Raw genomic sequence first — 13667 nt, 5'->3', positions numbered from 1 at the left:
TTAGGGGGGAGGGGGTAGAAAAAGTTGATGCTGAACTTTTTGTCCACGTCATCTTATTGTTTGAAAGTTTTTCCATAAAGTGGGACCCATCACCAGGTAGGTTACTTACATTTTTCAAAAAGGTGGGGAGTATAAAGATAAGGCTATAAAGGGGGTGAATTAAAAGAGATAAAGTTTTAAAAAGAAAAAGATAGGTCTTTTCTAATGTTTAGTTTAATATCAAATCTGGATTAGCTTTTGCCTAAAGTATTTTCTTTATTTAATCAAGATTGAGATTACGCTGACACAGCATGCTCATGCGGTTTAATCCTTAAGGATGAAGGTCCAATATTTTTTTCCCCTTCCAATCGATCAAACAATCATCTTATTTTTATAAAGTGTTTCGATATATATATTTACATCAAATTTAATAATTTAAATTTTAAGCTATGGTTTTCATTTCTTAGTTGGTTGATACATATAGCGTCTAGTATTAATAATTTACGACTAAAATTACTAACTACGCCTCTCACGGCAAGTCCTAAATTTCCATTCTTGTACTCTCCTAAGTCCTATGCTTTTATTTTTCTAAGAAAAAAAAAAAATAGTTTTTCTAGGCAGATAACTTGTGGATATCAAATAAGGCTATACTTGAATAAAATAAAAATCGTTGATAATGTTATATGGTGTCAGTAAGGTTGGATACATGTAGGTGGCGTTTGAAATGAAAATCAGCTAACAAGTTTTTGGCCAATTTCTTTTTTGTTTTTCTTTTCAAAATTTGTAGTTATTTTTGTTTTATAGACAATTTTTTCATCATACATGCATACTGAAACTTTACATTATGCCTACCTTAATTAGTGCAATATTTCTCGATTGGATTAAAATTATCTTTTCCCTAATAATCTTAATTTGGCCATATCCAAGATAGGAAGCATCATTAGTTAGTACTCCCTCCGTTCCATAATAAGTTAATTGTTAGATTTTGGCACATATGTTAAAAAAAAAAAAAAGCAAAGACATAAATTTATCATGTTTTTTCAATTTTACCCTCTTCAAAAAACAAAGACACATGATACATCACTCTCAATGCACATTTAATGGAGGGTAAATTTGGAAAAAAATTTCAACATTTACCTTGAATTATGAATATTCACTTATTTTGAAACATTAAAATTGCTTCAACAATTCACTTATTGTGAAACGGAGGGAGTAGTTACTAAATATATATTCCATGCAGTTAATTATTGTAAGATGACCTAGTTCTATTTACTACCATATCTTGCTAGCTTTGGTTAAACTAGCTAGTGTGCTGATAATCTTTTTTTGTGTGTGTGTTAAGATGGACTTTTTATTATAATGTCAAGGCATAATATCATAAAATTAAAAGATTTACTTCATTTTCATATGGTAATGTTTTACATTGTAAGTTTTTTTTTGAATATTCTTAAATTCATATGCAGGCATACTAAAAATTAAAACGCAAAATGGAATGATGTAAATACTATTAGTAATAAAACTTGACTTATATTTCATGTCCTTTGACCAATTATATATGAATCCCAATGTATACCTTTAGTTTGAGTAGTAGTACTTTTCATTTCTTTTTAAGTCACTCATCATTCATTCAGGCCATTAAAGAAGAGCCTTTTTCTTCTTTAGACCAAGGAAAGAAGTTATTAGACATGATTGCATATATAATGTAATAATGCACAGAACACATCTTATCTCTTTAACATTTTACAATGATGATGTTGATGCCTCAATATACTGAGTATTAAAAGAAAGAACCTCCATATATGTGTATAACCTCAATGTCATAAAACTCTATTTACTGGTTCAAGTACAAAAATAATGTATATTAGACACACTTTGTTGCATAAAACAAGAACTTTTGAAGGAGGAGTGTTTGATAGGAATATTTAGCTACAAGTGTTCAAGTATAAATTACTCTGCTAATGTTTACTTTTACTTGCGTTTAAATATTGAGATGGATCTAGAAATAATAAACTTTTATATTGAGTAATTTGTTAGATATATAAAAATATGCTATAGGAATCTAATAAAATAAAGTAGTCTGTTGGTTCAATAGTAGAAATGAAACCCCCCTAAGCTCTGTTTGCCCTCCTTGACAAGGGTTCAAAAAGTAAAGTTAATCTGATTGACTAAGGAAAACTGAAAGAAGAAAACGAAAAAGAAAGAAAAAGTTTTCCCCCCTAAACTAACAGAAATATTATTGACTTGACTTAAATGAAGAAAACAAAAAAGAGATAAGAAGTGATTAGATATTTTTGGTGAGACCAAAAAGGGGTGAATTTGATACTATACTTTAAAGCTGGATGCTTGTTATTGTAAGTAAATGCTATTCCTTTTATCTAGCTTTCTTTTCTTTAATCAAAGTCTTTGCTTTTCAAGCATCTACTACTAATATTTTTCTTTTCTAATAACCTTTGTTATGTCATCTTTTTCAAAAATCAATCAGAATTTTTTGCAAATGTGTTGTTGTCTGGGTAGCTTTCAGTTCATAAAATTACTAATGAAATGAAAAAAGTAGAGGGGGTTACCTTTTTAATTTTCAAGATTATGGTGTTACCTTTAATAAAGTTATAACTTTGATCCAAACAGGCTATTACTACAAAAGTAGAACTTCTTCATTTCCAACACAAATCTTATTTTATTCCATATTTAAATTGTACACAAACAAGCATTCTCCTCCTTTACATTGAAAAGATGTATGCACTTTTTCTTTTTGGTTGCTTTTATAAGCTATTGCTATGCTCACAAAAATTCAAAAGGTTTGTCGATTGTGTAGAATATTCTATCTTATGGTAATTGTATTGTAATTAGTTTTTCACTAATTAGCTGCCCTTATAATACCAGTATAACTAGCCATATAAATGCCCTAGCTAGTACGTGTAGTCATGGGGTTGTTTAAAGGAGATAATTCTATTTGTAGCTAGGTTGGATATGTTTTACTTAGAGTTAGGAATCTAATAAAAATAATCTCTTTATTTTCACAATATATGTAGAGGCAAGATTTCGTATATATATATATATATATATATATAAAGGTCACACATTAGATTATTTTTATATTTTATTCATCATAAAAACAATAATAATATTATTATAAATAGATCCGATTGTAGATTGATTTTGAAAAAGGAAAAGAATTAGAAGAAGCTAAACTAATAAAAAATCATATTAGGGGTGTGTTGGAAAGGCCAAGTTACATGTTGGTGCTGTTGTGGATGATAACTTTAATTTAGATGATTAAACTAATCAATATCTTAAATATTATTCAATTCATATCTTCCTTCTGTAATTAATGCTACCAAGTTGTAAGACTTTGGAGTGCATAATCCCAATTAAAAAATAACTAACGTAGTAATAACTCTTGATATTGTACTCTAGAAGATAAGAGTAATCACAATATTAGATTTATGCATCTTTTTCAAAAGATATTTTTTAGGTCCTAATTAATTAATTATTCTTGTCGAATTAATTATCACAATATTAGCTAAGACACATGGTTTTTTAGGATAGAAACTGATAAGATTTAATGGGGTGCATACGTCCTTTTATACCACTAAAATTTGTTGTCCCATTGCTTGGTCTCTTACTTGTTATGGAAACTTTTTATGGTTTTTGGTATTATAAATGATTTAACGATAATTTACTTTTTTTCCTTTTTATTTTTCGATCTTCTCATCAATATGATTATGTTTCATAGTTATTATATTGTTAAGGAATTCGATGATCAATTTGCATGAGCTAATCTAATTTAATAAGATTTTTATCAAACAAGTTTTGTAGCTGGTCAGTACATTCTATTGATTTATTTAATAGACTGTTAAATTATTTTATTAATTAATAATAAAAAATTTCACTTTTAGAAGGAAAAAAAGACGCTTTAACACATGCAGAACGATCGTAGAATAGATTACGGATCTAATTATTTATTTTTCCTTTTTGCTTTTTAATGCCTTTTCTTCCATATTAAATAACCAAATTCCGAAATCAGAAAAGTTACTCTCATTACGAGGTTGCAAATCTAAAATTTGAAGTTTATAACGTAAAAAATTAATTATTAGGTTCGTAATAATAGATTTTTTAAGTGTCCAGCCGAGCATATAACAGAAACACCAGCGTGAAAAGTGAACAAGTTTCAGGTTAAATATTTAGTTGCATCTCCATCAAGGCCAGAATCCAGATAAGCAAAAAGTTCATTGCATTTTTTGCTGTTGTTGTAGGTAAAAGATTCTAAAGAAAAACAAAGTAGCAGAAAACAAGGAAGCACACCTCAATGGAAACATGCAAAGACAATTTGAATGTGTTTTTCTTAAGCAAGTTCAGTTTCATTGCTAAGATCTGTCCAAATGTCAATTACAAAGTCCTCAATACAAAGTTTTCTACCCCAGCTATATATCTTATTAACGATTAGAGCATCTTGCTTTAATTCAGATTACATTTGTCCAAACCCTATGTCCTTTTGTCTTTCATTCTTTTTTATTAATGTGATATCTGAGTCAGCTTGTGTGTTCCTCGACTAGTTTCATAGAGTACTTGTTACCTCTCACTAACATAAAGTATCGAACAACTTTATATATCAAGATTTGGACAAATGAAAAGGAATCATTTAATATTTCTGAGTGGAAATTGAACCCCATATTATATTCTCAACTCACATTGTTGACCATTGACCCCATATACTTTATCTTAAGTTGGCATTTGGCGTTCGAAATCCACTTGCCTGATTAATCCATATTCGCCCCGAGTAAGCTTATTTAATAGGTCAAGAAGTGCTTCTTGCCACAAAAGTGTTTTCATTTTCACGACTTTGAACCAACTCTCTCTCTCTATATGTGTGTGTTGACTGTAGGTGGTTGATATCCTGTTTTAGTAGGGTAAGTAGTTCTGAATGCAACTTGCAAATTTGGTACTTTATATATTTTTAACTCAAGTTGCCATAGTTCTCGGAGTTTGGCCCTAATTTTCAGTGAAGACCAGCAGAGCAAAAGTCAGTCAAAAATATATAAAATAAAAATAAATAAATACTCCTTCAACCCATGGGACATTTCAAGGTATTTGTACGATTATAATTATATATTTTTTCACAAATTTCAAGAATTCAAATTCATTCAACTGTTACTTCTTGAGGAACAGGAGAGAATGGCTGTTGGAGAGTACAAAATAACACCGCGTTTAATCAATAGTTGTGTGAAACTAGATCAAATGGAGCAACAACAACTTATGACGTAAAAAACATTGTGACCATCTTCATGAAAGCTGCTGACGAATCTTTCATATAATCTCTCATCATCTCATCCCATTACGAGAATCTCAATGATTTGGTAAGGAGTCAATGAGCACATAAATTTAACAATTATTAGGACTCCAAGAACGTGCAATCGAAGCTGTGGACAAATACTAAGATAAAATGTGGAAAGCATAATCGAGAGGTGTCTAAATAAAAAAAGGCTTATGCATAAATTTATGCCTCTGAAATCAAGAAAATGTTGCTGGGTCATACTAGAGCCTAGAGCACAATGTTTACAGAAACAGGTTGAAAGCTACCAGCTACGCTAAGCTAAAAAGCTAATCGAGATACAAAAACAGGACCTAAAATACATACAGATAAGAGCTAATTATTTACATATTCTTAACACACTCTCACCCAACTCCAGAGGTAAAATTATACATGCTTGGGTTTGATAGCCTAATGTCATCTTCAAGTGTCACTCCAGTTATCTTCTCCATCATCACTTCCAACTGCCTGAATACAAGTTGAAAATAAAGTCATGAAAGGAATAAGATGCCAGATTAGCTAAATGTGTTGGTAACTTGGAACCTCAGTCCACCAATTTTATGTTCATTATTATTGGATTCCACCAGGAGGGTGGGGATTCGGGGAGTAGGGATTGTAGAATGGAGAGAAGGATGCAGGGTAAGATGTTGATACCTGACGGATCGCACTGGCTTTCTCCAAAATGGCAGTGACCTTGACGCTTGCTGGAAGCCCTGTAGTTCCAGTTGGTTTTGCTGGAACAGTTCGTCTAAGATTTAAGGACTGAATCACACAATAAAAAAGGAATATAAGTAATTAGAATTCTTCAAATGGCATGAAATTGGCAAGTATTAGATACTTCAATATCCTTAAGTATGAAGATCATAACTTCAAAGCAACTTCAACCCCCACTCACATTGTAAACAAGAGTGAACGATTACACAACACAGTTTTGAAGAAATTATCTCCAGAAGGTGGATCACATTCATTAGGAAGCAAATTAAAGGGTAGTTCAAGGAAAATGGGGCTTAAAGAAGCTAGCGAACCCATTGAGGGAGCAGACTACAACTAGCTTAGCTATCCAATATTCAATCGAAAAAGAGCTCCTCGCTAATTTTCCAAAATCAGATATAAATTCTTGAAGTGTTCAGGGACTAAATTGCTCAGACTCTTAAAAAATATCTACGAGTGTGTGTCCGATCCTCCAAAAATAGTGTATTTTTGAAGGATCCGACGCGAGTGCAGCAACATTTTTGGAGAGCCCGAGCAAATTAGTTCAGGGAACTCACACGGGCTTAAAGAAAATTAACAGATAAAGATGGTAAACAAATTTGAACTAAACAATATCAAAACCAGTGGCAGCACATATTCAATCAGCAGGACAATAATGACCACTCACTTTTGCTCTAATCTGGTGCAGGAAGTCTTCCTTTTCATTGATTCCTCTGCCATTTTCAGCATGATCAACAAATTGCTGCCCATTTGTGTCTGTCGAATGTGGCTGCTGCATGTATAAATGCATTAATGTCACCTCCTACTTAATCGAGTGTGATACGAAAAGTAGAAAAGTGAACCTTCTAATTAAAATTTTCATTCCTTTTTCAATTTCATTTCTTTTGATATTCTGTAGTGGGGTTAAAAAGAGCACCTTGCTTTGCAATGTAAATGCAGCTTCAGTTACTTGGTTTTGCTTAAATGGAGGAGGCTTAGGTTGATGAGAAATGGTAGATCCAGGCTCATTGAGATCAAACACATGGCGGTTTTCAGATAACAGATGTAGATCATCTTGTTCGTCATCTAAATGTGATTGCATACTCTGCCACTGCATTGGAGGGAGCGGTGGAGGAGGAGGTGTAGACTCCTTACCAGACAATGGCTCTAGAAAATCTCTTGGAGATGTAGCATTACCTACTCCATGCTTGAACGAGGAATGCTGGGTATCAAGAACTGGCAGATCAAATAAATTATCACACTGAGAATCCTCCAGAGAGTATTCTGCGAAAGGAATATGACGTCTACTGCAGGCGTGCAAATCCTGATGAACCGTTCGGCCGTTCTCGAAAGATGCTGAAGTTGATCCAGTTAACGATATCCTATGCAAAGTATTAGATACTTCTTGGTTCTCTAAATTAGGAGAATTACCAGATTCCCACTGTTCAGAGTTTGACTCAGACTGATGGCTAAGATAATCATCTGACAGATCAGGAGATGATCTGGAAAATGTGTCGTCATCTGAGTCTGAACCAACTTCATGCAGAGGAATAGAAGGCTCTGGCACCAGCTGAAAAGAAGAGAACATATCACTATTGCTTTCATTGATATTACTCCTATCAGGAAATCTGAGTTTCAGTTTCGAAATCTCAACGCTGTCTATTGGCTGGAATGAGATTTTCATATGTCCAAGTGGCGGTGACGAAGAAGGTGATGTAAACGGGGATCCTCTTCCTGGGAAGTCTTTAATTGTTCTACCCACAAAATGTTGGTAATCATTTATCGGCTCATTGCTTCCGGTGTTCAAGGAACTGACTGAATCAGTGTTATCATTCCAACCAAGTGATAGTTTCCCTTGGAACCCATTCGTAAGCAATCTATTACCTAGTTCAAGAATACGTGATGAATTCTTTCCATTCCCTCGATCAGCTGCAATAGTTAGGGATTGTGGGCTCACGGGTCCCACTGTGCTAGATGTCATGCCAGATCCATCTAAAGAACTGTTTAGGGGCTTATCAGTGCAATTTTGCTGGTATAAATTACTTGACTTGTCGAGTTTGACATCTAAATCTTTGGCAGAAAATCTTGAAGATATGTTCCTAATAGAAAAGGCAACTGCTTGAACAGAATTTTGGCCATCACCTTTCTCTCTTGACGTATTCTGTACATCATCTTGTTTTCCTGCATGTTTGTCACTGATGCGAACAGGATCTTTCCTTGAAGTAACGACTACCTCATTTTGACTAGCTTCATAAACTTGACCAACACTATTTATCACACCATCTGGAGGCTTTGAAGGCTCAAGCCCGAGCAAGCCACCATTTGTCCAGAATTGGACTTTAGGAGTGCCCAGAAGTTGGGGCGGAGGTTTTTCAGAGTCGGAAGGACCACACTGGATCCTGTTGACTACTGGCAGTGATAAACCAGGATTCCTAGGGCTAGAGGTGATATGATTGCTGACAAGTGGTTCCTCTTGTGATGTTTCCAGAATATTGGATTTTTTACTAGAAGGGACATCTACAGAACTGTCTGGTTTTAAAGTAATTCTAGCTATCTGCGGAGATGGAAAAAATTCACCAAACCCTGAAGAGATATTCTCTGGAATTTCCTCATATTTTACTTTAGCAGAGGAAGAGAAAGCTGCAGAATCAGATTCAGCAGATGCCAAGTTGGTATTACCACCAAAACCACTATTCTCAGGGGAATTTCTAGCTACGACTTCAGGTGTAGGAGGAGACAAATTCTGATCAGAAAGTGTTGCTCTATTTCCAAGGGTTCCATTCAAGGATGAGTCAGTCTTCAATCTAAACTCCAGCTCCATTTCTCGTTTTCTTTGACAATCCAAATCAGTTTCAGACTCTGACTCAATGGTGTTAAGTGCATCCATATAATTGTCAGTTTCACTTTCAATGTCATCAAACTGGCTTTCATAAGAAATTGACCTTTGTATAATTTCAGCCTCAGGCTCAGAACTTTGTTGTTCAATATTTTCAGAAGTTGCTAAATCCAATACTTGTGTATCTAGGAGTAGATTTTCTTGACGTGTCTCCAAACTCTCATCAATATCATACTTCTGAATAATAAGGACCAGTTGTTCATTCTTAACACTGCTAGTCAAGAAAGGTGAACTAGGACCCACTTGCTCTTGTGGAAAATTGCTACCCTCTTCATCAGATATGACCCAAAGCTTTTCATCAGGAGAAGCATCTTCTATGGAAGCACTTGGATTCATCTGCAACGGAGAGTAGAAGATTTCTTTAGACTCTACTTCTGCAGTTCTCATCTTACCACTCAAAGCAACAGACAATAAGTTGCGGCCAATTTGGTCCTCTGTTAAGCTATTTCCCATATCACTGCACTGATCACCGCCTTTTCGGTCAGGGGAAGCACAATCAGGTAAAGCATCATGATGAATCTGGGATGGAGAAGAGAAGGATTCTCTAGACTCTTGTTCCTCACGCACTGTTTTATCACTCCAAGTAACAGAAGATGTGCAATGACCAGCTTGCTCTTCTAACACAATATTACCAATGTCATCATAAACAACTTCACCTCTTTCCTCAGGAAAAGCATGATCAAGCTTATTGTTAAATTGTAGCTGTGAAGTCGAATCAAAGGATCCTTTAGACTCTTGTGTGTCAGGTTGCATCTTTAAGTTCCAAGCAACAGATGTCGAAACAAGGTCAGCTAGCTCTTGTGAAAAATCATGGCCAATATCATTGGAAGCATGATCGCTCTTTTCTTCAAGAAAAGAATAATCAAAGGACTGATTAGGCTGCATTTTTATTGGAGATGAGACAGTCTCAGATTTTCCATCTTCAGGTTGAACTGAGAAACTTGGCTGCGAAACACATTCCATCAGGTCCGACCCATGTCTCGAATCTACGTCAGATTTGAGGGTTGTATCATGTGTGGAGAAACTCTGAACCCAGGAAGGACGCCTATCCAGATTTCTAGAAGAAAATGGCATTCTGCAAAAATCACAAAGTTATCTTTCAGCAAATTCCAATCTGCAAAAGCTACAAATATACTATCCCTATCATGCATCAGTTCTCTAAAGCTACTTTTTCTCCATCTTTTCTGTCCACAAGAGAAGACAAATAATGCATACCTACAACCATAATTGGGCATAGACGCACTACGAGAGACTTCTCCATTCCTCCTCCGCGATTGTTTCTTCTGTTCAATGTTGACACATATTTGCATTAGAAATTTATTGAAATTACCACCACAAAGTAACAAGCTCGCTACGGCTCAGCTATTTCTTTAACATTCACGAGCACTTGCTGGAAGAACACCAATGGAACTACATACTTTCTTGAGCTTATAATAAGAAGCACTACAGAAGGTAAAATCTAATATTTCAAGGCCAAAGTAGCATCCAGCTAAACAAAAGACCACTCTATACCCAGGAATAGAACAAAATCTCAGTGCAAATAAGAGCTGATCCTTTTTAATTTTTACTAATGGAAGGACAGTCTTAAGCAGCCCATGCCTCTTTTGCTCAATCTGCACATAGAGCATTGCTTTTCATTTTCGTCCTTTGTTAGGAGTGTGGTGATGGCAGAAATTTTAAGATTAATGCAACTATAAACAGACAGTACTAACTCGTGCTTTTAGTTACTCCTTGATGTTCATCGTGCAAAGTTGGATTTTATGATATAAGTTGGAGGAATGAGCTAAGCTGGCACTTTGAGGATGCAAGTTGTGGAAGAATTAGTTAGACAATAATAGTTTAAATCTCTGTTATAACTGTAGCTTAGGTAGTTAACACTATAGTAGTTCCATTTCTCTGTTAATACATTGATTTTAGTAGTTCACTCCAACTATAAAAGCTCAGATGGACACAGTAAGCATTCATGAATAATATCTCAAGTTTCTCTCTTCTATATTCTCTCTATAATTTCTTTTTAGCTTAAATTCTCGGATTAATCACTGAATTAGCTATCATCTTCTTCGAGAATAGCTCCTAGATTAACAATTTTCAGTTGCGATTCCTTTAAGTGCATCAATTGGTATCAGAGAAGTCCGGTTCTTGGCATGATTATGACTCGGAACAAGAATCAAGAAGGATCAACAACAGAAATGGATGACAAGCGTTCACAGATTCAAGATCAATTGCAAAAACTCATGGAGGTTATGACGAGCATGACGGATAGGACTGTACAGACAAATAAAGAGTTAAGGGAAATGAAACAAGCACTGGGCAACATAACGCAACAAGAAAAAGAAGTGAAACTTGGTAGGGCAAAATCTTCTGTTGCGGGAAACTGTTGCGGGAAACTGTTCCAGAGATCAAGCACACTTCAATACAACTAAGGAAATTCAAACTAATAGTGGTAAATTTCTCTCTCGATGCTCTAAATTGGATTTCCCTAGGTTTTCTTGTCAAGATCTGAGAACAGGGTTGTATAAGGATGATAAACTACCCACTGGTGAAGTAGGGATGTCTTTTGACAATTTGGCTTCTTTTCTTGTCAATCAACGGGAATGTGAAGCAACAGAGAAAACAGATATTTCACAGAAGAAGGAAATGTGTCCTATTCCTCGGATGTTGTTGGAGCCCATACACAGAAAGTATGACAAAGTGGAACCTCTCGTGATGATAGTTGGCTCACAGGGTACTCCTATAAGCGAAGATAAATCAGTGGGTGTGGAGGAAGAGACTGCTAGCGTAGAGATTGGGATGAACACTGAACAATATGAGCCTATTGACAGAGGACAAGAGAGCAAAAGTGATTCTACGGTAACTGTTCTGATTGATATAGACTATAGAACTGAATTGAAGAATTACATGCATAGCTTTAGTACGAAGATAACAAAGAGTGTGATTGCATTTCCCAATGAGATAATTGACGAAATGGATAACAATTACGCTGTTAAGGAGGACAAGGGAGGGATTGGTGAACCATGGAGAGAAGTTGATGAAGAGGGAAAAAGAATCAATTCTATTGATTTCTCTCTTTCTTCCCCTATCAGTTTAATCACTGAATTGGATGTTGTAACTGGATTACAACTTACCTATGATGGCAAGCTGGAAGTCATGGATGTTTTGAATTTTATGGAGAATGGTGGTTTTGTTGCACCTACATTGGAAAAAGTTGAAACCGATTTTTACATGTGGAAAAAAGTTTTTTTGATGGTAAGTTCTTCAGGGAAGAATCTTTTCCCAGGTGACAATCTGCAGTTAAAAAGAGCCCATAAAGGTAACCAGGACAAAGCTAATATCATGTGCCGCCAAATAGCAGCCTACAAAAATGAGATACCAGTCATTAACATTGTTGTTTGGCATGATGGAAAAATGTGGAGAACTTCTGGGCACACTCAGAGTTTTAAGATACCGGGAGCTATAGCATCCTGGAAAAACTTCATGGATGCTTACCTCGTAGCTTTGGACAGTAAGGGTTTTCATGCCGTTACATCAAGACATTGTGAGCAACTAACTGATTTTTACGTGGCTTCTAGACAAGGGTCTACACTTCCTCTTGGGGCTTCGTACAAAATAATTCAGGCAGTTGATCAGAGTATTCCGTGGAGCCTTCTTCTTGTCATGCTTGCTCTTGCTAATTTTGAAATGTTGGAAAAAAGTGGAAGGAATATTGTGGCTTCACTAAAAGAGAAGCAATGTAGTTACCATGTTGACTATAAGACTAAATTGGGGCAGCTGAAGCATAGTCTAAAATTCATGAACAAGTTGTGCAATACTATTAATGTGGAGAGGCATCGACTCAGTTGCATTTTAAGGCTAATCGTTGCACCTTCAGTTCTCAGTATTGTCTCTTTTACATAGTTCATTATACATGGCCTTGGAGGGGAGATGTAACAACAATTACTAATGGTGATGAAGATTCATAGCCTGCCAGATGGGTTAACTTTTGCAATTCGTAGTGAAATTGATACAATCAAAACTACTTTTATTAGTAGGGTGATGAAGAGAAGATATGGCATCAAAGATGTGTTTCTACCTTGTGACTTGCTTCGGGATATACTGACGGAAAGGGAACACTTGCATTGTAGTGGAAGATTAACACATATCAAAGGTGCTATTTTACGCCAAATTTTGGAGGAATTTCTGAAGGATAGTAACCTCTTCTGCGGTGAGGCAGGTGACAAGGCATCAAGAAAACAGGGTAGATATATGTTGAGATTCGGTGTAGTCACTTTATTGGCCCCTAAGACTGCTGACAGAAAGTTCGTTAATATTGAGTTAAAGGATATTGTCCTGTGTTGGTTTTCTCCTTGCAGTATGACTTTGTTAAGCATGAATTTTGGAAGTATAATTGCCCCATAGCTGAGGATATCCTTGACAGAAGAATGGTAAAAAGAGGTAATGAGGCTGTGTGTCGGGTCCTTATCAAATGGACTGGCATAGATGTTGTACAAGGCTTCAAGCTGCTTGGGATTTCTTGTCTGAAGTGCAACATGTTTCCATCTTTTCCATTCTTGAGGTCAAGAATGTTCTTTACGGAGGGGTATTGATACAAGTTGGAGGAATGAGCTAAGCTGGCACTTTGAGGAAGCAAGTTGTTGAAGAATAAGTTAGACAGTTATAGTTTAAATTTCTGTTATAACTGTAGCTTAGGTAGTTAACACTATAGTAGTTCCATTTCACTGTTAATACATTGATGTTAGTAGTTCACTCGAACTATAAAAGCTCAGATGGAAGACACGGTAATCATTCATGAATAAT

General features: G+C 35.4%; 1 protein-coding gene and 1 long non-coding RNA gene across 4 annotated transcripts in view; one reads left to right on the top strand and one right to left on the bottom strand.

The window, feature by feature from the left end:
• The first annotated feature begins 3980 nt into the window (after positions 1-3980).
• On the top strand, positions 3981-4624 carry LOC124895996. The gene is made up of 2 exons (XR_007052325.1): positions 3981-4151; positions 4233-4624. It is a non-coding gene; the product is annotated as an uncharacterized LOC124895996 (long non-coding RNA).
• Positions 4625-5446: 822 nt separating this feature from the next.
• Positions 5447-13667, bottom strand: part of LOC107859280 (protein SCAR1) — a 16915-nt gene continuing 8694 nt past the window's right edge. For 2 of the 3 annotated variants that reach the window (XM_016704242.2, XM_016704244.2), the window contains 5 exons: positions 10089-10156; positions 6915-9948; positions 6666-6770; positions 5942-6049; positions 5447-5755 (listed from right to left, as the gene is read on the bottom strand). In XM_016704242.2, the coding sequence (XP_016559728.2) occupies positions 5711-5755; positions 5942-6049; positions 6666-6770; positions 6915-9948; positions 10089-10156 (3360 nt within the window). In that variant the 3' untranslated portion in view covers positions 5447-5710. The remainder of the gene's footprint in view (positions 5756-5941; positions 6050-6665; positions 6771-6914; positions 9949-10088; positions 10157-13667) is intronic. The other variant, XM_016704243.2, reaches the window with a different exon arrangement.

The sequence above is a fragment of the Capsicum annuum genome, chromosome 2 (assembly GCF_002878395.1).
Source record: "Capsicum annuum cultivar UCD-10X-F1 chromosome 2, UCD10Xv1.1, whole genome shotgun sequence".
NCBI lineage: Eukaryota > Viridiplantae > Streptophyta > Magnoliopsida > Solanales > Solanaceae > Capsicum > Capsicum annuum.
This window is presented reverse-complemented; position numbering and strand designations above follow the sequence as displayed.